Genomic DNA, 26,746 nt, shown 5'->3' on the forward strand with positions numbered 1-26,746 from the left:
AATGGGCCCAGGGGCCAAGGTTGCTAAACTTCTTGCACTGAAAGGTGTAGCCCCGGCCGGGCGAGGTGGCTCATTCCTGTAATCCTAACACTATGGGAGCCTGAGGCGAGTGGATCACTTGAGGCCGGGAGTTCGAGACCAGCCTGGCCAAGATGGTGAGACCCCATCTCTACTAAAAATACGAAAATTAGCTGGGCGTGGTGGCAGATGCCTGCAGTCCCAGCTACTCGGAGGCTGAGGCAGGAGAATCACTTGAACCTGGGAGGTGGAGGTTGCAGTGAGCCAAGATTGCACCACTGCATTCCATCCTGGGTGACAGAGTGAGACTCTCTCTCAAAAAATAAATAAATATATAAAATAAAAGGTGTAGCTCCCACAAGAAAAGTTTTTTTTCATTCAAACTGATAATACCACCACCTTGGAAAAGGAAGTATGGGATCACTTGGATTAATTTGGGAAGTGTATAGTTCCTGTTCAGAGTGTTTTATATTTACATGTTAGTGAAATTATAGAAACATTTTAACCCCTTGTGACTTGACAAGACCTTTAAATTATGTTATTTCTCATTACCTTTTTTAGGACATGTTCCAGAGATCCAACCCAGGCTATTGCTAACAGACTGAAAGAAATGTTTGAAATATATTCTCAGCATTTCCAGCCAGATGAGGATTTCAGTAATTGTGCTAAAGGTAAGGTTTAATATTGTTATTCTGCTTTTATTTTTGAAGTTTAACTAAATGGAGTCATTTCTTACTAAGAAAGGTGAGGAAAAGATCTATGACTTTAGACTGAAGGCTAGGATATGGCTGTCCAATTTTTCTGGTCAACCAAGTGATTTCCAAACCCTTCTCAGTAAGATAGAAATTTTAGAGTGGTATCTTTATTATATTGGACTTCTGATGCTTTTTTATCTGCAAATCTTTAGGTTTTTTTTGTAAACTGGAAATTAAATAGAAGTGTAGTGATTCTTCAACATATTGAGAATAAGGACAGAAGATATCACTGTTATGGGCCCAAACCTGGCCTAGGAATTGTTTGATGTCAGGAATTGGAACTAAGTAGGTGTGGAATAGTAAGCCAATTACATACCTCTTAGCATTGGTCTGTTTTGTTCAAACATAAAGGGAAAAAAAAGGGTGTAAGTCTTAAATGATATTACAGTTCTTTATGTGCAAATTTCATTTAATAATTTTAGAAAAATGTGACTGTTACCATGAAGAAAATTAAGGTATCTTAGGGATAATTAAAACACCAATCATAAGAAGTGTGCATATCTAAAGTATTGGGTTGGTTTTTAAATTTTATTTTGTGAGTAAAGAAGGAGGAATGGGCCTTTATTTTCTTTGTGTGCCATTTTTGTGGGTTTTTTTTTTTTTTATTTCTACAGAAATTGCCAGCAAACATTTTCGTTTTGCAGAGATGCTTTACTATAAAGTATTAGAATCTGTTATTGAGCAGGAACAAAAAAGACTAGGAGACATGGATTTATCTGTGAGTAAAATAACCAATGTATTGATCAACGCAATGAAACAATTTCCTTCCTGCCCTATTCTGTGGGTTGTTTTTTTACTTTATTTATAGTCTCCTTTCATGCACAAAAGTTTTTAATTTTGATGAAATCCAATTTATTTTTTCAGTAGTTGCCTATGCTTTTGTTTTATGTATGTATGTATGTATGTATGTATTTACCTATTTGAGATGGAGTCTCGCGCTGTCGCCAAGGCTGGAATGTAGTGGCACGATCTCAGCTCAATGCAACCTCCGCCTCCTGGGTTCAAGCAATTCTCATGCCTCAGTCTCCCAAATAGCTGGGATTATAGGCATGTGCCACCATGCCCAGCTCATTTTTGTATTTTTCGTAGAGATGGGGTTTTGCCATGTTGGCCAGGCTAGTCTCGAACTCCAGACGTCAGGTGGTCCACGTGCCTTGGCTTCCCAAAGTGCTAGGATTACAGGTGTGAGCCACCGCACCTGGCCTGTTGCCTGTGCTTTTGGTGCTTCGGTAGCTTTTAATTAAAAAATAATAATTATTGACAATGTTGGAAAATTATAAGCAAAAAGAAGAAAATAAAAATCACCTATGATTAATGTCATCCTGTGATAAACATATTCACTTTTGGTACATGGTCATCTAGCCAGTCACCTGCCTGCCTGCCTTTCTGTTTTTTTGGGTTTGTTGTTGAGACAGAGTCTCACTGTGTTGCCCAGGCTAGAGTGCAGTGGTGTAATCTCGGCTCACTGCAACCTCTGCCTCCCAGGTTCAAGCGATTCTTGAACAGTGTTGCCCAGGCTGGTCTCAAACTCTGGACCTCAGGTGATCTGCCTGCCTCGGCCTTCCAAAGTACTGGAATTACAGGTATGAGCCACCTGCCTGGCCCCTTTCAATTTTTTTTTCCCTTTTTTTTTGAGCCAGAGTTTCGCTCTTGTTGCCCAGGCTGGAGTGCAGTGGTGCAACGTCGGCTCACTGCAACCTCTACCCCCTGGGTTCAAGTGCTTCTCCTGCCTCAGCCTCTGAGTAGCTGGGACTACAGGCATGTGCCACCACACCTGGCTAATTTTCTATTTTTAGTAGAGATGAGGTTTCACCATGTTGGTCAGGCTGGTCTCAAACTCCTGACCTCAGGTGATCCGCCCACCTTGGCCTCCCAAAGTTCTGGGATTACAGGCGTGAGCCACCGTGCGCGGTCCCCCTTTCAGTTTTTTATAGCACTTACTGTAAATACTGTTTTGAAACATCTTTCCCTGTCATTGTTCTTCTAAGCATCAGGGTGTGTGTGTATTTTGGTTAGAGATGTAATCTCTTTTAATATACATTTTATAATAGGTAAGGTTTTAAAATTCTCATACATTTCTTTTATATATTTCCTCTACTAAAAAATGGGCTTTATTTATATAATTAAGAAGGGTTTTGTAAGAAAATAAGGACACACTTTGCACTCAGAAAATGAGACTTTCTTTGGTATTTTCATTTAAGTTCACTGGGTATGAAATGACTTTTAGACTAAGTAAATGTTTCTAAATGCTAATAACTTTATTTTATAGGGTATTCTGGAACAAGATGCGTTTCACAGATCTCTCTTGGCCTGCTGCCTTGAAGTCGTCACTTTTTCTTATAAGCCTCCTGGGAATTTTCCATTTATTACTGAAATATTTGATGTGCCTCTTTATCATTTTTATAAGGTATTTTTTAAAATATGATACTAATGGGGATATTGTAGATGAGACCAACTTCCTGTTGTTAGTCATTTAGTTCAAGTTAACATGTAAGTACATTTATTCTGTTTTTATTTACATAGTTAATCTCTATTTGTGGAGTAGAAAAGAAATAGAATCTTAAGACCTATGTAAATTCTTTTAATATTGTATGAAAGATCTATTTTGGGTAAAAGCTTTGATTCCTCTCTATCTAATAAAAGTTTTTAGAATACTGTGATTTTTATGAGCTGAGAAGGCTTAAAAAAAGTAGCACACGTCACTAGCTAATCTTGTATAGCAGCCTTTTTGATTTTATGAAAATTAAATACCATTGAAAATGTCAGAAAAAAAATAAAAAGTTCTCTTTCATGTGTTACAGAGAGGCATAGAGTTAAAGCATTGATTTGGTAGCTATTTCGTTTTTTTTTTTTTGAGATGGAGTCTTGCTCTGTCGCCCAGACTGGAGTGCAGTGGCGCCATCTCGGCTCACAGCAAGCTCCACCTCCCGGGTTCACGCCATTCTCCTGCCTCAGCCTGCCGAGTAGCTGGGACTACAGGCGGCCACCACCACACCCGGCTAATTTTTTCTATTTTTAGTAGAGACGGGGTTTCACGGTGTTAGCCAGGATGGTCTCGATCTCCTGACCTCGTGATCCGCCCGCCTTGGCCTCCCAAAGTGCTGGGATTACAGGCTGGTAGCTATTTCTTGATACTGACTTAGCATATGAGTTTATCTTAACTCTCATAAGATAGTCAAAACTAATTTTTATAGTGGCATAGATTAAATGTTTAGAGATTTTTATATGAAATTTTAAGAGTAATGTTTTTCAACCTCAATGTACAAAACATGTATTTTCATTAAAAAATTTTGAAATACATCGCAATGTAAACCATTTTATATAATTCATGGTTTGAACTATAATTATTTACAAAGACAGTAAAAGGAAGAGCAGCCGTTTCAAAATAATATTTCAACTTGTAATTTTGACTAATTTCTTGTCTAAATATTTAAAAATAATAATTATTCAGTGAACCAAGACATTTTTTATTTCAGGTGATAGAAGTATTCATTAGAGCAGAAGATGGCCTTTGTAGAGAGGTGGTAAAACACCTTAATCAGATTGAAGAACAGATCTTAGATCATTTGGCATGGAAACCAGAGTCTCCACTCTGGGAAAAAATTAGAGACAATGAAAACAGAGTTCCTACATGTGAAGAGGTTTGTGAAAATAACATCTTTTTGTGAGAAAAATACATCTATCTAATCTATTAATAATCCTTTTGGGGATGGGAGGGTGGCAATTGGGTTTAATATGTTATAATTACACCTTGTTATGAGGAAAACCTTGGACTGTAACGTCCCTCTCTACCCACAAATTGGGAAGGTGCCAAGAGACCAAAGAATGACTCAGACAAGTCCAGCTTGGCAAGTAGATACGTTTATTAAGACTTACATATGGAGGAGGCAGAGGTGGTGGGGAAAAATAGAAGACTTATATACAGGGTACTCCTAGGTAGCAGCAGGACAGTTCTAGAGATCCTCGCCACCTCCCATCGCTAAGCTGCTTTTAAGCTAATTTTCTGGCTCTTTGTCTACTATGTATGTGCATGATGGGACTGTTTTCCTTGGTAGTTTCTCAGATCTTCTCTGGGATGTTGGGGTTCTCAGGGATACCTGTTCCTTGGCTGGGCACCATGGCCTTGGCTCACTGCCCAGCCTTCAGGGTTTAGGCAGCAGACATACACCCTTAAGTAAGGTAGGTGACCTGTCACACTTCACCCCATGTCAAAGAGGAAATGAGTCATAATTTGTGGTTGTCCTAAGATTTTGGTGACAGAGTAAAAACTCAGTGTTCTTTCTTGATTTCTTTATCAAGTTTCTTTCCCATACAGCAGTGGTCGAACCTTTTTGGCACCAAGGACCAGTTTCATGGAAGACAATTTTTCCATGGACAGGGTTGGGGGTGGGGGAGATTTTGGGATGATTCAACTGCCTTACATTTATTGCACACTTTATTTCTATTATTATTACATGGTAATATATAATGAAATAATTATACAACTCACCAAAATGTAGAGTCAGTGGGAGCCCTGAGCTTGTTTTCCTGCAACTAGATAGTCCCATCTGGGGGTGGTGGGAGACAGTGACAGATCAGCAGGCATTAGATTCTCATAAGGAGCATGCAATCTAGATCCCTTATGTGTGCAGTTCACAATAGGGTTCACACTCCTGTGAGAATCTAATGCCACCACTAATCTGACAGGAGGCCAGCACAGGCGGCAATGTGAGCAATGGGGAGCAGCTGTAAATACAGATGAAGCTTTGCTCACGTGCTCACTCGCCTGCTGCTCACCTCCTGCTATGTTGCCCAGTTCCTAACAGGGTCCATGGCCCAGGGGTTGGGGACCCCTGCTTTAGAGTGGTTGATATTCAAACTCTCCAAACCAGTAATGAAGTTTGACTCGTATTTAGTATCCAATTACAAGGTTTTGAATTTTTTGACTGCCAAAAGTTTTTTTTTTTTTTTTTAACTTTATTATGAAAATGGGAAAGACAGCTGATTTTATTTAGATGGAATAATTGTTAAGATACTTTTTCTGCCTTAGATTACTATTGTATTTCTAATTAAAGTGCTTTTTTGGATACTGGCATTCTGTGTAACCAATTCTTCATAGGTCATGCCACCTCAGAACCTGGAAAGGGCAGATGAAATTTGCATTGCTGGCTCCCCTTTGACTCCCAGAAGGGTGACTGAAGTTCGTGCTGATACTGGAGGACTTGGAAGGAGTAAGTTTAAAATACTAGGAGAATATTTTGGGGCTTACTATCTGGAAATTTAAATTTCATCTAACCCTACAAGTGAAGTTAATAGGGTATACATAGAAGAAAATATTCCATGCATTTTTGTGCCACATGGTCACTTAGAAGAAGGGCCTTTAAAGACTATTTAAGAACACAGGAAAATGCATGATATAACAGGTAACTTTTAAAAAGGATAGACTGCTATATTTATTTATTTATTTTTTGAAACAGAGTCTTGCTGTGCCAGTCAAGCTGGAGTGCAGTGGCCCAGTCTCAGCTCACTGCAACCTCCTCCTGCCGGGTTCAATTGATTCTCATGCCTCAGCCTCCTGAGTAGCTGGGACTACAGGCATGCGCCACCATGCCTAGCTAATTTTTGTATTTTTAGTAGAGAAGAGGTTTTGCCATGTTGGCCAGGCTGGCCTCGAACTCCTGACCTCAAGTGACCCGCCTACCTCGTTCTCCCAAAGTGCTGGAATTACAAGCATGAGGCACTGCGCCTGGCCGACTGCTGTATATTTAATATGATCCCTATTTTTAAAGTGTATGTTTATTTATAAGCATACAAAATAGTGGAAATGGAAAAACCAAACTGTTAAGACCATTGTTGGGTGATAGAATTACTGGTGATTTCTGTAAAATTTTTAAAGCAAATACGTATTACTTTTAAAATCAGGAGAAATAGAAAAGCCTTCTTAAAGATAGAGCTGCATGATCCAGTTAGGTATAGACAAGCCAGTGAGTTAAGACAACTGAGTATGTTCCACTTTGTTGAGCTGTGCTACCCTAGTTAATGTGACATTAGTGCTGGCCCAAGAAATACAGAAAAGGGCAGTTTTGCTATCCATCTGGTTTATATTTTTTAGGCAGCTGCTTAGAAGATCTGCAAGGTGAAAGGTTTTAGTTTACATACGTGAGATAGAACTACTTTTTAAAGAGCAATTCAGTAAATTCAGAGAGTTCTAAATCCTTGGATCCAATTAAAAGAATATTCTTATTTCTAGATCAGTTTTATAATGTAATTGATAAGAACTGGCTATAGAAGAAATACCAGTTTTAAAGTCAGGAATCACTCTAGGCTGGGCATGGTGGCTCATGCCTGTAACCCCAGGACTGTGGGAGACCTAGTGGGGAGGATTGCATGAGCCCAGGAGTTCAATACCATCCTGGGCAACATAGCAAGATGCCATCTCTACCCCCCACCCAAAAAAAAATCACTCTAAGTGTATACTTAATACACATGGATAATCCTTATGAAAAGTCCTCATTTTTGAAAGATCTGACAGCTGGTCTTTCTTAGTCTATTTTTGTAGAATTTTCCCTTCCCTAATCTACAGATTAGGAAGACTTGACTTTAAACTTCATTTTCTTTGTACTTATCACTTCTCAGTTTTCCTGAGATCTCTTGATATTTTATGAGAAAAAATGATCATAATCTATTCTGATTCTGCTGCTTTGTACCAAATACAAATCTAGTAAGTTTATTTACTTTTGTATCATCTGGAAGTAGAAATGTTAAGCCACAGTTTGTTAGGATTTACTCCTATCAGTACTTCTTACAAACTTCCTACGTATATTTTAAATTTTAAAAACACTCTGATGCACAGCTCTTAGAAGTGGACACAGAAGAAGGAAGAAATGCTTCTCAAAAATTCAGACATTGGTGTGAATACTTAAAAATAGACTAAGCCATAATGGGTTGTGTACCACTGAATCATACACTTAAAAATGGTTGAATGGTAAATTTTATGTTATATATATATAACCACAATTTAAAAAAACTAGCCTGTAATACCAGCACTTTGGGAGGCCAAGGCAAGTGGATCACCTGAGGTCAGCAGTTAGAGACTAGCCTGGCCAACATGGTGAAACCCCATCTCTACTAAAAATACACAAATCAGCCATGCCTGGTGGCATATGCCTCTAATCCCAGTTACTCAGGAGGCTGAGGCACAAGAATCACTTAAACCCAGGAGGCAGAAGTTGTAGAGAGCCGAGATCAGGCTACTGCACTCCAGCCTGGGTGATAGAGTAAGACTCTGTCTCAAAAAATAAAAAAAAATAGTAACAATTTGCCCCAAACCATTGAATTGTATAATTTAAGTAGATGAAATTTATGATATATAAACTGTTTTAAAAAAATCAATTATGCTTAACTGAATCCAAATCATGCATGTCCACCTTGCTTAAGAACATTATTGAGTTTTAATAATTTTTTTTATATGTGGAAAAAGAGATCAAAATTGATCAAAATTGCTCCTAGATGACATACTACCAATCATGTCCCCTTATCAAGTAGTGGCTCTGTAGTAAAATCACATCTTACATGAGTGGTAGGTAGAAAATGGATATGATAGAAAATATTATAGAAAAATATAATATAGAAAAATAGGGTAATTCCTTAAATTGCCCCTAAATCATGAAGGTTCTTTAGTAGTGGAAGACAGACTTGGGTCTGATTTGGGAAAGGGGGAATGGAGAAAGGAACACTGCAAGACAAAAAATTCCGTTTTAAAATTGTGCTGTCAGTAGTGTTCACTGAACACTAATGAAAATTCACTAATGAATACAGGTAAGATATGACTTCTGTAATTCTTGTTTGCTTTTTGAATTATGAAGTATTTCAAACACTGTAGTTATTTTTTAACATAACAGCCCTTGGACGGAAGTCAGATCTGAGTCTCCTTGAGTTAAATGCTTTGTTTGATTTGTTTTGACCCTAGGCATAACATCTCCAACCACATTATACGATAGGTACAGCTCCCCACCAGCCAGCACTACCAGAAGGCGGCTATTTGTTGAGAATGATAGCCCCTCTGATGGAGGGACACCTGGGCGCATGCCCCCACAGCCCGTAGTCAATGCTGTCCCTGTGCAGAATGTATCTGGGGAGACTGTTTCTGTCACACCAGTTCCTGGACAGACTTTGGTCACCATGGCAACTGCCACTGTCACAGCCAACAATGGGCAAACAGTAACCATTCCTGTGCAAGGTAAGGAAGGCAGAGTTGGATATTGAGTTCCTTCTCTGTGGCATGTATTGAAAAAGTTACCCAGGGTTTGGCTAGAGTGACATAGGGGACAGAGGAGTGATGGGGAGAGAGGGTTTGGGAGAGGAGAAATTGTAAACCTCTGCCCGGAGAACCTCTTATTATCAACATTTTCTTCATGCTTTTTTTCTCTGTCACAAACTAGGTATTGCCAATGAAAATGGAGGGATAACATTCTTCCCTGTCCAAGTCAATGTTGGGGGGCAGGCACAAGCTGTGACAGGCTCCATCCAGCCCCTCAGTGCTCAGGCGCTGGCTGGAAGTCTGAGCTCTCAACAGGTGACAGGAACAACTTTGCAAGTCCCTGGTCAAGTGGCCATTCAACAGATTTCCCCAGGTGGCCAGCAGCAGAAGCAAGGCCAGTCTGTAACCAGCAGTAGTAATAGACCCAGGAAGACCAGCTCTTTATCGCTTTTCTTTAGAAAGGTAATTTTTCACATACCCTTATCAGAGCATGAGCTTGGGAAATACAAGTGTTAAAGTTTGAAATGTTTTTGTTTATCTCCTAGGTATACCATTTAGCAGCTGTCCGCCTTCGGGATCTCTGTGCTAAACTAGATATTTCAGATGAACTGAGGAAAAAAATCTGGACTTGCTTTGAATTCTCCATAATTCAGTGTCCTGAACTTATGATGGACAGACATCTGGACCAGTTATTAATGTGTGCCATTTATGTGATGGCAAAGGTGAGTACCATTTGGAATTGTAAAGGCAAAGATAGGTCTTCATTACTGAGAACATTTTTTAACCGCTTTCTTGAGATACAATTTACATGCTCTATAATTCATCTATTTAAAATGCACAACTAAATGGGTCTTAGTATAGTCACAGATATGTGCAATACTCACCACAATTTTAGAACATAATATTCCATTGTATGGTTATACTAGAGTATTTTTATCCATTTATTAGCTAATGTATATTTTAGTTGTTTCTACTTTTGGCATATATGCATAATACTGCTATTAGCATTTGTGTTTGGGTTTTTGTATAGACATGTATTTTCATTTCTCTAGGGTATATACCTAGGAATAGGCTGCTGGGTCATACATTAACTATGTTTTAACTATTTAGGGAATTGCCAGATTGTTTTCCAAAGTACTGTACCATTTTATACTTACACAGCAGTATAATAAAGATTTTAGTTTCTCCACTTTCTCATTAACACTTACTATCTTACTTTATTTAAATAACTTATTGAGGAGAAATTCACATAACATAAAATTAACTGGGTTTTTTTTTTTTTTTTTTTTTGGAGATATTGTTTCACTCTTGTCACCCAGGCTGGAGTGCAGTGGTGCATCTCAGCTCACTGCAACCTCTGCCTCCCAGATTCAAGCGATTCTCCTGTCGTAGCCTCCCAAGCAGCTGGGATTACAGCCATGTGCCACCATGCCTGGCTAATTTTTGCATTTTTAGTAGAGATGGGGTTTGACCATGTTGGCCAGGCAGGTCTCAAACTCCTAACCTCAGGTGATCTGCCCGCCTCGGCCTCCCAAAGTGCTGGGATTACAGGCATGAGCCACTGGGCCCAGCCAAATTAACTATTTTAAATTGAATAATTCTAGGAGCATTTAGCACATTTACAGTACTGAGTGTAATAAATGGTTGTATACTCACCACCTCTATCTAGTTCCAGAACATTTCCATTCCTGCAAAGTAAAACTCCTTTCCTATTAAGTAGTTTCTCCCCATTCTACCTCCTACAGCACCTGGCAACCAGCAGTTGGCATTCTGGCTGTATGGATTTATCTGTTCTTAATCATTTATAGAAATGGTACAATATGTGACCTCTTGTGTATGGCTCCTTTTACTTAGGATAATATTTTCAAGGTTTATTCATGTTGCAGCATATATCAGTACTTCATTCCTTTTTATGACTGAATGATATTCCATTGTATGGATAGGCACAATTTTTTTCTCCACTCATACACTGATGGATATTCGGCTGTTTCCATTTGTTGGCTATAGTGAATAGCGCTGTTGAGAACAGGTATATCATGTACCTGTTTGAGTGCCCGTTTTCAGTCCTTTTGAGTTTATTCCTAGGAGTGGAACTGCAGGGTCATATGGTGATACTATGTTTAACTTTTTTGAAGAACCACCATACCGTTTTCCTTAGAAGCTGCACCATTTGATGTTGCTACCAGTAATGCACAAGAGTTCCAGTTTCTCCACATCCTTGCCAACTTATTATTTTTATTATCGCCATCTTAGCGGGTATTGGGTGATATATCATTGTGGTTTTGATTTTCATTTGCCTGATAACTAAGGATGTCAAGCATCTTTTCATTGCTTACTGGCCATTTTTATATCTTATTTGGAGAAATATCTTTAAATCCTTTGCCCATTTTAAAATTGTGTTATTATTCAGTTGTTGGAGTTCTTTATTTTGGATACAACTACCTTCTCAGATGTATGATTTGCCAATATTTTCTCCCATTCGATGTATCTTTTCCCTTACTCGATAGTATCATTTGAAGCATAAAAGTTTTTAATTTTGATGAAGTCCAGTTACCTGTTTTTTTGGTTTGTTACTTGCACTTTGGGTATCCTAAGAATCTGTTGCCAAACCCAAGGTCACAAAGATTTATCCCTGTGTTTTCTTTTGATTTTTATAGTTTTATCTCATAGTTAGGTCTTTGATCAATTTTGAGTAATTTTTGTGTATGGTATAAGGTAGCAGTCCATTTCCATTCTGATTATGTGGCTGTGCAGTTGTCTCAGCACCATTGTTGAAAAGAAGATTTTTTTCCTCACTGAATGGCCTTGGTACCCTCCTTGAAAATCAGTTGACCGTTGACAACATGTGGGTTTATTTCTGAACTCTGAATTCTATTCCACTGGACTACATGCCTATCCTTATGCAATACCATATTCTCTAGATTAGAGAGTTGCTTTCTTATAAGTTTTGAAATGGGGAAATATGAGTGCTCCTACTTTTTTTTTCTTTTCAAGATTATTTTCGAAGTCCCTTGAAAAATGAATTTTAGAATCAAATTATCAGTTTCACAAAGGAATCAGCTTAGGATTCTGATAGGGTTGCACTGAATCTGTAGATCCATTTGGGGAGTATTGCCATCTTAACAATTTTATGTCTTCTGATCCATGAACATAGGATGTTTTTCCATTTATTTAGATCTTCAGTTTTTTTTAACAATGTTTTGTACTTTTCAGAGTATGTTTGCAATTCTTTTGTTAAATTTATTCCTATTCTTATTGATGCTATTCCAAGTGTAGTTGTTTCATTGTTAATGTGTTCATTGCAAGTGTATAGAAAAACATTTTTGTATATTGATCTAGTATCCAGCAACCTTGCTGAAGTTATTAGTTCTAATAGTTTTCTAGTAGATTCCTTAGGATTACTATGTAGGAAATCATGTAATCTGCTTATAATTTTACTTCTTGTCCAAACTGGATGCCTTTTATTTCTTTTTCTTTCCTAATTATCTTGCTAGAACCTCCAGTATAGTTGAACAGACCTGTCGAAAGCAGAAATCCTTGTCTTGATCTTAGGTGGAAAGCATCTAGTTTTTCACTATTAAAGTATGATATTAGTTATGGTTTTTTTCATAGATGCCCTTTATCAGGTTGAGGAAGGTCCTTCTTTTCCTAGTTCATTGAGTGTTTTTTTTTATCATGAAAGGGCATTAGATTTTGTCAAATGCTTGTGTGTCCATTGAGATGATCGTGTTTTTTTTTTTTATTCTATTAATATAGTATATTACACTGATTAATCTTCCTATGTTAAACCAGCCTTGCATTTCTGGTGTAAATCCCTCTCAGTCATGGTGTATAATTCTTTTTTTTTTTTTTTTTTTTGAGGCGGAGTCTCGCTCTGTCACCCAGGCTGGAGTACAGTGGCGTGATGTCGGCTCACTGCAAGCTCCGCCTCCCGGGTTCACGCCATTCTCCTGCCTCAGCCTCTCTGAGTAGCTGGGACTACAGGCGCCCGCCACCACGCCCGGCTAATTTTTTTTTTTGTATTTTTTAGTAGAGACGGGGTTTCACCGTGGTCTCAATCTCCTGACCTCGTGATCCGCCTGCCTTGGCCTCCCAAAGTGCTGGGATTACAAGCGTGAGCCACCGCGCCCGGCCTATGGTGTATAATTCTTATTTTTTTCTTTTTTTTGAGACAGTGTCTTGCTCTGTTACCCAGGCTAGAGTGCAGTGGTGAGATCATAGCTCACTACAAGCAGTCCTCCCACCTTCATCTCCTGAGTAGCTGGGACTACAGGCACATGCTGCCATGCCTGGCTAATTTTTTAAATTTTTTGTAGACAGGGTCTACCATGTTGCCCAGGCTGGTCTCGAACTCCTAAGCTCAAGCAGTCCTCATGCCTCAGCCTCCCAATGTGTTGGGATTATAGGCGTGAGCCACTGCACCCGGCTGCTGTGATTGATTGATTGATTGATTGATTGATTGATTGATTGATTGATTTTGAGATGGAATTTCGCTCGTTGCCCAGGCTGGAGTGCAGTGGCGCAATCTTGGCTCACTGCAACCTCCGCCTCCCAAGTTCAAGCAATTCTCCTGCCTTAGCCTCCCAGGTAGCTGGGATTACAGGCATGTGCCACCACCCCTGGCTAATTTTGTATTTTCAGTAGAGATGGGGTTTCTCCATATTGGTCAGGCTGGTCTCAAACTCCCAACCTCAGGTGATCCACCTGCCCCGGCCTCCCAAAGTGCTGGGATTATAGGTGTGAGCCACGGTGTCCAGCCTATAATTCTTTTTATATGTTGCTAGGTTTGGTTTGCTAACAGTTTGTTGAATTTTTTTCAATTAAAAAAATTATTTATTTTTTCAAGTTTCCACATGCAGCAGTGATTGCTGAGGAATTTTATCTTTATGCATAAGAGGCATTGGTCTGTAGTTTTCTTGTTGTGGCTTTGTCTGGTTTTATTACCAGGGTAATACTGGTCTCATAGAATTGAGTAGGAAGTATTCTCTCCTCTTCTATATGTCGGTATTATATTTTTTTCCTTTTCCTTTTTTTTTTTTTAATTTACAGCTGCCTGAAAGACCCATGGACATGAGCTTCTTGGTATTAATTTTTTTTTTTTTTTTTTGAGACGGAGTCGTGCTCTGTCGCCCAGGCTGGAGTGCAGTGGTGCGATCTCGGCTCACTGCAAGCTCCGCCTTCCAGGTTCACGCCATTCTCCTGCCTCAGCCTCTCCAAGTAGCTGGAACTACAGGCGCCCACCACCACGCCCGGCTAATTTTTTGTATTTTTAGTAGAGACGGGGTTTCACTGTGGTCTCGATCTCCTGACCTCATGATCCGCCTGCCTCGGCCTCCCAAAGTGCTGGGATTACAAGCGTGAGCCACCACGCCTGGCCCGGTATTAATGTTTTAAAGTTTGGTAGAATTCAGCAGCAAAGCTGTTGAGACCAGAGATTTTCCTTGTGGGAAGTTTGTTGATGAATAATTCCGTCTCTTTGTTATAGGTCTATTCAGATCATCTGTTTCTTCTAGAATTAGTTCTGGTAGTGTACGTCTTTCTAAGAATTTGTCTGTTTCCTCTGGGCTAAATTGTTGGCAAATAATTATAATATTTCCTTCTGTTCTTTTTCATTCTTTAAGGTCAGTAGTAATGCCCTTTTCCTTTTATGATTGTAGTTTTCGTTTTGTTTTGTTTTTTTGAGACAGAGTCTCACTCTGTTGTCCAGGCTGGAATACAGGGGCATGATCTTGGCTTACTGAAACCTTGGCCTCCTGGTTTCCAGCGATTCTTGTGCCTCAGCCTCCTGAGTAGCTGGGACTGCAGGCCTGTGCCACCTCGCCCAGCTAGTTTTTGTATTTTTAGTAGAGATGAAATTTCCCCATGTTGCCCAGGCTGGTCTCGAACTCCTGGCCTCAAGTGATCCATCCACCTTGGCCTCCCAAAGTGCTGGGATTACAGGCATGAGCCACCGTGCCCTGCTCTTTGTAGTAGTTTGAGTCTCCTCCCTTTTGTTCTTGGTCTAGCTAAAGGTTTGTCAATTTTCTTGATCTTTTTCTTTTAAAAACCAGCTTTTTGGTTTCATTTTTCTATTTTTGTCTTCTTTATTCATTAGCATGTAATCTATTTCCTTCTTTCTGCTTACTTGAGGCTTACTTTTTGCCCTTTTCTATTGTTTTAAGATGGATGTTTAGGTAATTCATTTACTATTTCTCTTACTATCTTTTTTTCCCCAAATCCTTTACATAGATCTGAGTATCTTTTAAAAGATGCCTTTCTAATATCTCAATATCTTTCTTTTTTTTTTTGAGACAGCATCTTGCTCTGTCACCTAGGCTGGAGTGTAGTGCTCACGGCAGGCTTCCTCCAGGGCTTAAGTGTTCCTCTTCCCTAAGCTTCCTGAGTAGCTGGGACTACAGCCATGCACCACCATGCCCTGCTAATTTTTTGTAGATACGAGATTTTGCTATGTTACCCAGGCTAGTCTCGAACTCCTGAGCTCAAGCAATCCTCCCTCCTTGGCCTCCCAAAGTGCTGGGATTACAGGTGTGAGCCACTGCCCTTGGCCCTTCTTCATTTTCAGTGTAAGCATTAACAACTATAAATTTTCTTCCGTGCACTGCTTTAGCTGCATGAGTGTTGGTATGGTTTGTCTTCATTTCAAAAGTATTTTCTGATTTCTTTTTTTGACTTCTGTTGACTCACTGGTTATGTAGCAGTATGTTGTTAATTTCGTTATTTGTAAGTTTCCCAAATTTGTTACTGATTTCTACTTTCATTGTGGTTGAAAACACACTTTGTTTTATTTCAGTTCTTTTAAATATATTAAGAATTGTTTTATAGCCTAGCATATATGCTCTATCCTAGAGAATTTCAAAGTACATTTGAGAACAGTGTGTATTCTGTGGAGGTTGGGGAGAGTGTTCTGTAGATGTCTGTTAGGTCTAATTGTTTTATATTGTTAGTAAAGTGTTCTGTTTCTTTGTTGATCTGCCTAGATCTTCTCTCCATTATTGAAAGTGAGGTACTGAAATTTGTAAATATTATTGCTGAATTGTCTACTTTTCTCTTCACTTCTGTCACTTTTCGCTTCAAGTATTTTTTGTGCTCTGTTATTAGGTATGTGTATAACTGTTATAGATTCCTGATGGCTTGACTCTTTTATCATTATGGAATGTCCCTTTTTAATAACTTTTTTTGTCCTAAAGTCTGATTTATAGTGTGAGATATATATATCTATATAGATATAGATATATATAGATATCTATATAGATATCTATATCTATATAGATATCTATATCTATATAGATATCTATATAGATATCTATGTATATATAGTCACCCAGCTTTCTTCTGGTTGCTGTCTGTATACCTCTTTCCATCCTTTCATTTTCGAATGTATTTGTACTTTTTTAATGTAAAATGTCTCTTGTAGATAAAATACATTTGGATTTCTTTTGCCTTTTGACTATGTATGTAATTGGATTTACATCTGCCATTTTACTTTTTGTTTTCATGTCTTTCCCTTTGCCTTTTCAGCTTTGCTTTTGCATTAGGTCAATATTTTCTAAAGCAGCATTTTAATGTTAGTACTTTTTTTCATTTTGTGTGTGTGTGTGTGTGTGTGCGTGTGTAGTGGTTGCCCTAGGGCTTACCATATATATCTTATCAAAAATCAGCTTCAGATTATACTAACTTAATTCCAGTGAGCTATAGAAGTGTTAACTGTTTCGTTACACATATTACATCCATAAATGTACAACTCCACCAGTACATTGTTATAATTATTGATATAATTTTATGACTTCTAAAGTAGCAGAAAGGAGTGTAAGTATGTATTTAAAACTTTTGCTATAGTAACCTTATTAATAATTTCTGGTTTCCTTTCTTTCTTTTTTAAGACTGAGTCTCGTTCTGTCGCCCAGGCTACAGAGCAGTGGTGCAATCTCAACTCACTGTAACCTCTGCCTCCCGGGCTCAAATGATCCTTCTGCCTCAGCCTCCCATGTAGCTGGGCGTACAGGGTACAGGCATGTGCCACCATGCCCGGCTGATTTTTGTATTTTTTTGTAGAGACGGGGTTTTGCCATGTTGCCCAGGCTGGTGTTGAACTCCTGGCCTCAAGCAGTTCACTTGCCTCAGCCTCCCAAAATGTTGGGATTACAGGTGTAGCCACTACGCCCAGCCTATTTATGTTTCTCTTATTCATTCCTGTGTATGTGAGTTGCCATGTGGAGTAATTTCCTTTGCTCAATATGGCTTTGCTCCTGTCTACTTCCTTTGTACTATTTTTGGCAAATATATTACATTTTTGTATGTTGCGGGTACATTATGTATATATATTATTTTATACAATTGATTTTTTAATCAGTTAAGAAAGAAGAAATATGCAGTTATACTGTATTTATGATTACATAATTATCTTTACCAGTGCTCTTGGCTTTCTTCATGTATAGTGTTGTCCAGGGGCATTTGCTTTTGGCTTCTAGAATTTTGTGTAGTATTTCTTGTAAGGGGTTTGCTAGCACCAAATTCTGTTTTTGTTTACCTGAGAGTATATTTATTTCACCTTCATTTCTGAAAGATAACTTGCAAAAATTTTGAATATTGATATTTCACAGATAAAAATCTTGAGTAACTTTTTAATACTGGATTCTTAGTTTAATATTTTTTCTTTCATCACTTTGAATGTTATCCCACTGCCTCCTGGCCTCTGTAGTTTCTGATTAGAAGTCAAATTTTATTTTATTGGGGTTTCCCTGTAACTGAAAAGTTGTTTTTCTCTTGATGCTTTCAATATTTTCTCTTTCTTTGGCTTTGAACATTTTTACTGTGATATATCTGGGTATGGATGAGTTTATCCTACTTGGAAGTCACTGAATGTCCTGGATATGTAATTTAATATATTTGGGAAGTTTTCAGTATTTCTTTGAACATCTTTTTCTGCTTCTCTCCTTTCCTAATTCTCCCATTACACGTATGTTGATTTCCTTAATGGTGTGCCACATTTCTCTGAGGCTGTTTTTCTTCATTATTTCTCTGTTCCTCAGATCACACGATCTCTTTCTTCATGTTTGCTAATCCTTTTTTTTTTTTTTTTTTTTTGCTAGTTCAAATCTATTTTCCCTAGCTTCTAGTGAATTTTTCATTTCAGTTACTGTACTTTTCTACTCCAAGTCTTTTTTTGAGAGAGAGTCTTGCTCTGTCGCCCAGGCTGTACAGTGGCTCAATCTCAGCTCACTGCAACCTCCATCTCCCGGGTTCAAGTGATTCTCCTGCCTCAGCCTCCCCAGTAGCTGGGATTACAGGCATGTGCCACCACGCCCGGCTAGTTTTTGTATTTTTAGTAGATACTGGGTTTCACCATGATGGCCAGGCTGGTCTTGAACTCCTGACTTCAAGTGATCCACCCTCCTCAGCCTCCCAAAGTGCTGGGATTACAGGTGTGAACCACCACACCCGGCCTCTAAGTCTTGATTCACATACTATAGACTCCTATTGTTCTTATTGAATTTTAATAGATATTCTTGAATCGATGTCTCTTCATTTGCTGTATGCCGTTAATACCATTTCCAGAGACTTTAAATAGCTTTTATATAATTTTCACCCCTTTTACTGGGCAGCAGGTTTACAGAGCTCCTCACACTATTATGGTGGAAGTTGCTATCTCTCTCAGAGCACTCTTATTGTTTGCCAGGTCACAAAAGAAGATAAGTCCTTCCAGAACATTATGCGCTGTTACAGGACTCAGCCACAGGCCCGGAGCCAGGTAACTACATTTTCTCTATGGGCTGAAAATAAAGCTTAAAGTCTGTGATGAATACAAAAAATTAACCATAGTTGACTCTGTGGCCTTTTTTCCAAGATAAACACCTGGGACTCTACTTAAGGGAAGTTTCTACTTTAATTTTTATTCTTGATGTCACATGTTGATTAAGTTCTCTTTTCCTCAAAAGGCAACAATGTTAAATATTTGATTGCCTTCTTAATTCAGAAAAATCAGCAGATAGGAATTAAGAAGTTACTTGGTTTCTATGTCACCTTTCATTCTGGTTTAGTAAACATAGTGTAGGTTTAACCAAGAGAATGTCACATGGAAATTTAAAACCCACTTTACCTTTATTACCATTCATCTCTGAGAGGCAAATCAGCCAGATCTGTGTATCTTACTTAGAATGACTTGACTTTATAGTTGGGTGCTGTTACTGCAGTGTAGTATTGCAGGTAGTACTTAGCATGTGATGCTAGACGGGCTCTGATTGAATCCTGGATCTGTTATAATTTATGTTTCTCAACCTCTTCTGAGGACAACTATTGCTACACAGGTTATTGTGAAAAGCAAGTAACATACGTCAAGGTCCTATCACCAAGGGTGTGCTCAACAAATACTAGTTTACGTCTCCTTCTCATTGTTTCTCTAAAGGTGTATAGAAGTGTTTTGATAAAAGGGAAAAGAAAAAGAAGAAATTCTGGCAGCAGTGATAGCAGAAGCCATCAGAATTCTCCAACAGAACTAAACAAAGATAGAAGTAAGTGGGATCTTTGTGAACTACAAGACAAAATTAGGAGCTTTTCTTACTTTTTAAGCCTTGAAGAAGTAACTAAGCATTTCTAAATGAAATAACTGTAGAAACTATGAAAGTGTTTTATAGGCAAAGGTTTAATGGATCAGTAAACCATATTCTAGGTGGCAAAACTCCATTCCATAGTTTTGGGGCACATATTACATAACATTTTTCTCCAGGAGAATTAGAGCTTTCAGGGAGGAATCTGCTTGCCTGAGTTCCAGAAAGGTCTGATATGTCAATTGGAACCGTGCTATGGAACTACCATCCCCTACCTGTTGCTTTGTACCACTTAGTACAGGGCTTAGGTCCTAGAAAATTTGGTGTAACTTATTAATGGACACTACTCAGAAAGCCCTTGCTATGGTTATGGCATAGGATAAAGTTAATATCCTAGCTGAGCTTTGCTTTTTGGTGTGAAGAACAGAGTGCCTATTCACTGTTATTAGCAAGTAGTGCAGGTAGCTGTTCCCTTCCTCCTACTTTTTAAAAATTATAACAGTCTATATTAGCAGCCTTTGTATTGACACCCTTTGTTCTCCTGGCTGCAGCCAGTAGAGACTCCAGTCCAGTCATGAGGTCAAGCAGCACCTTGCCAGTTCCACAGCCCAGCAGTGCTCCTCCTACACCTACTCGCCTCACAGGTGCCAACAGTGACATGGAAGAAGAGGAGAGGGGAGATCTCATTCAGTTCTACAACAACATCTACATCAAACAGATTAAGACATTTGCCATGAAGTACTCACAGGCAAATGTAGTAAGTATGACAGGGATTATTTCATACTTTTTTCACTCATGAGCATTGAGGAGTCATTTATGACTTATATATGGACCATTCACCTGGTCCGTATATAAACTAGTTTTGGCCAGGTGTGATGGCTCACACCTGTAATCCCAGCACTTTGGGAGGCTGAGGCGGGCAGATCACTTGAGGTCAGGAGTTCAAGACCAGCCTAGCCAACGTGGTAAAACCCAGTCTCTACTAAAAATACAAAAATGAGCCAGGTGTGGTGGCACACGTGTAATCCCAGCTACTCTGGGGGCTGAGGCAGGAGAATTGTTTGAACATGGGAGGTGGTGGTTGCAGTGAGCTGAGATCGCGCCACTGCACTCCAGCTTGGGTGACAGAACAAGACTCCGTCTTATAAATAATAAGCTAGTTTTACAAATAATTCTATTGAGTAAAACTGAGGAGGTCTGTAATTTACCTAACCAATATAAGTTCTACTGTTGTTAAGCATTAAACAAGAGTAAGATTGTATTTGGAGTCCCTACAAAGTATAGTAGTACAAGAGACAGGCTACATGGGTTCAAATTTTCCAGTACTTAACAGTGGTGGTAACCTTGCAAATCATTAAATTTTCTCCGTACCTCATTTCCTCATATATAAAATGGGACTATAACTTGTTCCTAGCATATGGGGTTGTTGTAAGGATGAAATGACTGGCACAAACTAAGCACTTAAGGTTTGCTATTAGAATATTTTTCTTTAGGTTAAGTTATTGCTAATACATCACTCTATCATTCATAAAACTACTGGTTCAGCACACCTCTTCACTCAATAATCATTTTCAATAAAAATACCTAATTAAATTTTTTTTTCTTAGAATTACTGATTTTTTTTTTTTTTTTAAACAGATGGATGCTCCTCCACTCTCTCCCTATCCATTTGTAAGAACAGGCTCCCCTCGCCGAATACAGTTGTCTCAAAATCATCCTGTCTACATTTCCCCACATAAAAATGAAACAATGCTTTCTCCTCGAGAAAAGATTTTCTATTACTTCAGCAACAGTCCTTCAAAGGTGAGCCTAACATCAATCTTGGCCTTTACCTATCCCAAAATGCTTCAGATGTAGAAACAGGGTTTGTGCTAAGCCGAGGCACTCATTAGAGTGATGAGAGCTGCCAGGGAGCAGTGATCAGTCAGTCCTCATGAAGCAAAACCTAGGGTTTGTTTTGGTTTTTTGCTTTTTTTGAGGGGGAGGGGGTGGAATTTTAGGGTGGGAAACAGGGTAAGGGATTTGGATTTCTTTTTATTCCCTCTCCTATTTGTACATTTTGCTATAAACCTGAAGTTTGTGTTTATCCCATTTGTAACAATTTTCCACATTTGTTAGGGAAAGAAATTTTGGATTCCTTACCAAAGGCCTGTTTCTGGGACAGGCGGTGTCCTCAGGACTCTGGCTGATGGGAGAAGTTGACATTTTTGACACTGCAGTGGAATAGTCATATTAGCACAGATGTATGTGGCAACAGCCGCCTCATTCTAAGAAGGGGAAGGAAGCTTGAGTCAGGCCTTAATGTTGAAAAGTCAGGGAGCTGCTGAGGTATGGAAGGGCATTCAGCAGGAAGCAGGTTAAAGGGAAGAAAACAGTGTCCTTGAGGCAGACAGTGATCCAAAGCTCGATTACGGGCATCGTGCTGTGTTAGCGAGTGGAACTGGATTGTGAAGGCCCTTACATAATGAGATTTGTATTGATAAAGGTTGCTTGGAGGCTGGGCGTGGTGGTTCACACCTGTAATCCCAGCACTTTGGGAGGCCACAGTGGGCAGATCACCTGAGGTCAGGAGTTCAAGACCAGCCTAGTCAACACAGTGAAACCTCATCATCTCTATTAAAAAATACAAAAATTAGCTGAGTGTGGTGGCACGTGCCTGTAATCCCAGCTACTTGGGGGAGGCTAAGGCAGGAAAATAGCTTGAACCCAGGAGATGGAGGTTGCAGTGAGCAGAGATCGCACCATTGCACTCCAGCCTGGGTGACAAAAGCGAAACTCTCAAAAAAAAAAAAAAAAAAAGATTGCTTAGAAATACACATACATATATATGGCCTGAACTCTTCAAAAAAAGGTCAGTATCATAAGAAAATGGTAGAGGATGGGGAAGGTATCATAGAGGAGACTAGGGAGACATGACATCCAAATGCAATGCATGATTTTTGATCCTGCGTAGGAAAACGTTGCTATAAAGGACATTTTGAGGAAAATTTGAATGTGGCCTTCAGTGTATTTTTTTTTTTTTTAAAAGTTTCTTTGGTGTTGATGATGCCTAGTAGATTATGTAGGAGATTGTGGTGAAAGTATTCAGAGGTAAAGTGTCCCAGTGTCTGCGGCTTACTTTCAAACAGGTTGGTTGCAATATATTTAGGTAGGGAGAGAGTGAAAGCAACTCTTAGACATTAATGATTGATAAGTGGGTGCTCAATGTACTGTTTTTTTCAACTCTTTGTAGGCTTGCAATCTTTTAAAAAGTTGAGGAAAACAGTCCGGGCGCAGTGCCTCATGCCTGTAATCCCAACATTTTGGCAGGCTGGGGTGAGAAGATTGCTTGAGGCCAGGAGTTGGAGACCGGCTCAGGCAACATAGCAAGACCCCATCCCTACAACAAATAAAAATTAGCTGAGCCATGGTGCCATGCACCTGTAGTCCATCCTAGCTACTCAGGAGGCTGAGCCCAAGTTCAAGGCTGCAGTGAGCTATGGTCGTGCCACCACACTCCAGCCTGGGCAATAAAGTGAGAAACCCTGTCTCTCTGGAAAAAAAAGTTGAAGAAAACAAGTAAACAAGAACAGCAAAAAATCTGTTAGAAAAATGTAATAATGGGCCAGGCGTGATGGCTCATGCCTGTAATCCCAGCACTTTGGGAGGCTGAGGTGGGTGGATCACCTGAGGTCAGGAGTTCAAGATCAGCTTGGCCAACATGGTGAAACCCCATCTCTACTAAAAGTACAAAAATTAGCCGAGCATGGTGGCGGATGCCTGTAATCCCAGCTACTCAGAATCGCTTGAATCCTGGAGGCAAAGTTTGCAGTGAGCTGAGATCGTGCCATTGCACTCCAGCCTGGGGGACAAGAGCAAGACTCCGTCTCCAAAGAAAAACAGAAAATGTAATAATGGAGAAACTTTTCCTATCATAGTAAAAAAAAAAAAGGTGTAAAGGTGTCACGTGCTTTGGAATGAATTATAACTTTTGAAAACTGTAATAAATGAAGACATACCAGTGTTTCTGAATAAGAAGACCAAATATTTAAAAGATATACTTTCTCTGTTATATAGGCTTAGTCTAATTCCAGTGATATTCCTAGTAGGACTGGTTATGAAACCTGGAAACATAAATTGGCAGTAATAGCCCCAGAAAGCAAATGGAATTGGAGGAAATGATTCTAACGGCTTAAATTAGACTGTCATCCTGTAACCTATAAATTCTAAATGGATTAACAGAGTTAAATGGAAAAAAAGAACAGAATAATATCAAGTAATAGACAAAGCAGATGAATTGGAATCATAATACCCAAAAGGCAGCTTAAAAAGGAGGAAAAAAGGAACATACAGGAAAATAGCATTTAAATGTAAATGGTCTAAGTGTACCAATTAAAAGTTAGAATTTATCTGACTGGACAAAAAAGCAGGACCAAACTATATGTTGTTTGTAAGTTATATACTCTAAATATAAAAATGTATATCCATAAATGGAATATTACTTGGCAATAAAAAGGATGAAGTACTGATACATGCTACAATATGAATGGACCTTGAAAACATCGTTAAGTGAAAGAAGCCAGTCACAAAAGAGTACATGTTTTATGATTCCATTTATATGAGTTGTCCAGAGTGGGCAAATATCTAGAAGCAGAAAGGAGATTCGTCGTTGCCAAGGGTTGTGGGGAATAGAGTTTCTGCTTATGGACAAGAAGTGTCTTTCTGGGGTGATGAAAGAATTCAAAAATAGAATGTGGTGATGACTGCTCTGGGAACATACTAAAAGCCATGGAACTGTACACTTCAAATGGTTGAATAATATGGTATAAGAATTATATCTCAATAAAGCTGGAAGGGTGGAAAAGGTTATACCATGCTACCACTCATCAAAAGAAAGTTGGAGTGGCTGTATTAATATCAGAGAAAGTAGATTTCAGAGCAAAAAATATTATCAGGACAGAGAGGGTCATTTCCTATTATAAAGAGGACATATAACCCTAAATTAAAAAAAAAAACTGATAGTCAAGAGATTTCAACATAATTGGTACAACAAATAGAGAAAATCAGTAAGGATACAGAAGATGTAGACATTATCAACTGACTGACATTTATAGAACACTAACAAGTCAAGTGCAAACAGAACATTTACCAGCAGACTACATTCTGGACCATAAAACAAGTCTCGATAAATGTTTGTTAAAGGGTTGAAATACTGTGTTTTCACTATCACAATGGCATTAAATCAGAAATCAATAAAAGAAAAGATACCTGGAAAATCCCCCAATTCTTGGAAACTATATATTTCTATTGGTTAAAGAAAGCACAAGAGAAATTAGAAAATATTTTGAACTAAAAATGAAAACCCAAAATATTAAAATTTGTGGGATGTAGCTAAAACAGTGCTAAGAGAGAAATACATATACCCATGTTACAAAAGAAAAAAGGTCTCCAATTAGTGATCTAAGATTTCAGCTTAAGAAAGTAGAAAAAGTGTAGGACTCACGGAAATGGAAAACTGGAAAGTAGAGAAAAACCAAGGCAAACAAAAGCTAGGTTTTTTGGGGGGGCTGGGTGCCATGTCTCATGCCTGTAATCTCAGCACTTTGGGAGGCTGAGGCGGGTGGACTGCCTGAGCTCAGGAGTTCAAGACCAGCGTGGGTAACATGGCAAGACCTTGCCTCTACTTCAAAAAAAAAAATTTAACTGGGTTGTGGTGCTGTACTGTGGTTCCAGCTACTCTGGAGGATAAGGTGGAAGGATGGCTTGAGCCCAGGTGGTTGAGGCTACAGTGAGCCATGCTCGCATTACTACACTCCAGCCTGAGTGACAGAATGAGACCATCTCAAAAAAAAAAAAAAAAAAAAAACCCAAAAAACCACCTAGGTATTTTGGGAGATTATTTTAAACATTGATTCCTCTATGTACAGAATAATCAGGAAAAAGAAATGACACATTACTAGTATACATTAAAAGTATAATGAAAGATAAAGAACAACTTAATGCCAGCCAGATGTCGTGGCTCATGCCTGTAATACCAGCACTTTGGGAGACCAAGGCAGAAGGATCCTCGAGCCCAGTAGTTCAAGACCAGCCTGGGCAACATAGCAAGACCTCGTCTCAAAAAAAAAAAAAAAAAGCCAGGTGTGGTGGGGTTGGTGAGGTGTGCCTGTAGTCCCAGTTACTTGGGAGGCTGAGGTGGGAGGGTCACTAGAGGCTGCGCAGTCAAGGCTGCAGTGAGCTGTGATGGCACCCCTGCACTCCATCCCGGGCAACAGAGTGAGACCCTGTTTCAAAACTTTAATGCCAATAAATGTGACAATGCACATGAAATAATAGACAAATTCTTGAAAGATACAAACTAATAAAACTCAAGTAGTAGTAGTAGTCTCAGTAGCCCCTGTATCTACTAAAGAAATTAATTTGTGGTTTAAAAACCTCCTGTCAGAGAAAACTGTAGGCCCAGATGGCTTCATTGGTAAATGCTACCAAACATCTAAGGAAGAAATAATGCCAGTTCTATAGAAACTCTCCCAAAAAGTGAAGGTGATAAATCATCTTAGTGTTTGAAGGAAAGCATCTGACAAAATCCAACATTCATTAATGTAAAAACTCTCAAGGAACTTCCTCAGCTTGGTAAACATTTACCAAAAGCATCTACAGATATACTTAATGGTGACAGACTGAATGCCTTGCCCCTATGATCAAGAACAAGGCAACAATGTCCACTCTCACTACCCCGTTCAACATTGTAACTGGGAGTCCTAGCATGTGCAATAAGACAAGAAAAAGAAGCCATACAGCCTGAAATGTTTGCATAGAAAAATCACAAAGAATCCACAAAAAGCTACTAGAACTAATAAGGGAGGTTATGTGATCAATATACAAAAATCAAATGTATTTCTATATGCTAGCAGTGAACAATCAGAAGTAAAATAAAAAATTGAATACCGTAACATTTTAAAATTACTTAGGGGTAAGTATGATAAAAACTATGCAACACATATATCCTGAAAACTATAGAAGCTTGGTGAGAGAAATTAAAGCCTGAGAAAATACAGAAATATGTTCATGACACTGAATGAAAATGATACCTTAGTTTCCAATTCATGGAAAATGAAACAGCAGTTTTCTCCCAATTGATCTATAATTTCAAACCAATTTCAGTCAAAATCCAAACAGATTTATGTAAAAAGCTGATTCTAAAGTTTGTC

At 38.8% G+C, this 26,746-nt stretch overlaps 1 protein-coding gene across 6 annotated transcripts in view; it reads left to right on the forward strand.

Annotated features, from left to right (window-relative positions):
- RBL2 (RB transcriptional corepressor like 2) overlaps positions 1-26,746 on the forward strand; it is an 88,858-nt gene that overhangs the window by 27,773 nt on the left and 34,339 nt on the right. For all 6 annotated transcript variants that reach the window (XM_058440983.1, XM_058440984.1, XM_058440982.1 and 3 more), the window contains exons 10-21: positions 580-689; positions 1,388-1,491; positions 3,043-3,180; positions 4,250-4,414; positions 5,872-5,983; positions 8,722-8,991; positions 9,194-9,474; positions 9,558-9,734; positions 18,689-18,760; positions 19,415-19,520; positions 20,108-20,313; positions 21,195-21,359. In XM_058440983.1, coding sequence (XP_058296966.1) covers positions 580-689; positions 1,388-1,491; positions 3,043-3,180; positions 4,250-4,414; positions 5,872-5,983; positions 8,722-8,991; positions 9,194-9,474; positions 9,558-9,734; positions 18,689-18,760; positions 19,415-19,520; positions 20,108-20,313; positions 21,195-21,359 — 1,906 coding nt within the window. The remainder of the gene's footprint in view (positions 1-579; positions 690-1,387; positions 1,492-3,042; positions 3,181-4,249; positions 4,415-5,871; positions 5,984-8,721; positions 8,992-9,193; positions 9,475-9,557; positions 9,735-18,688; positions 18,761-19,414; positions 19,521-20,107; positions 20,314-21,194; positions 21,360-26,746) is intronic.

The sequence above is a fragment of the Hylobates moloch genome, unplaced genomic scaffold (assembly GCF_009828535.3).
Source record: "Hylobates moloch isolate HMO894 unplaced genomic scaffold, HMol_V3 SCAFFOLD_6, whole genome shotgun sequence".
NCBI lineage: Eukaryota > Metazoa > Chordata > Mammalia > Primates > Hylobatidae > Hylobates > Hylobates moloch.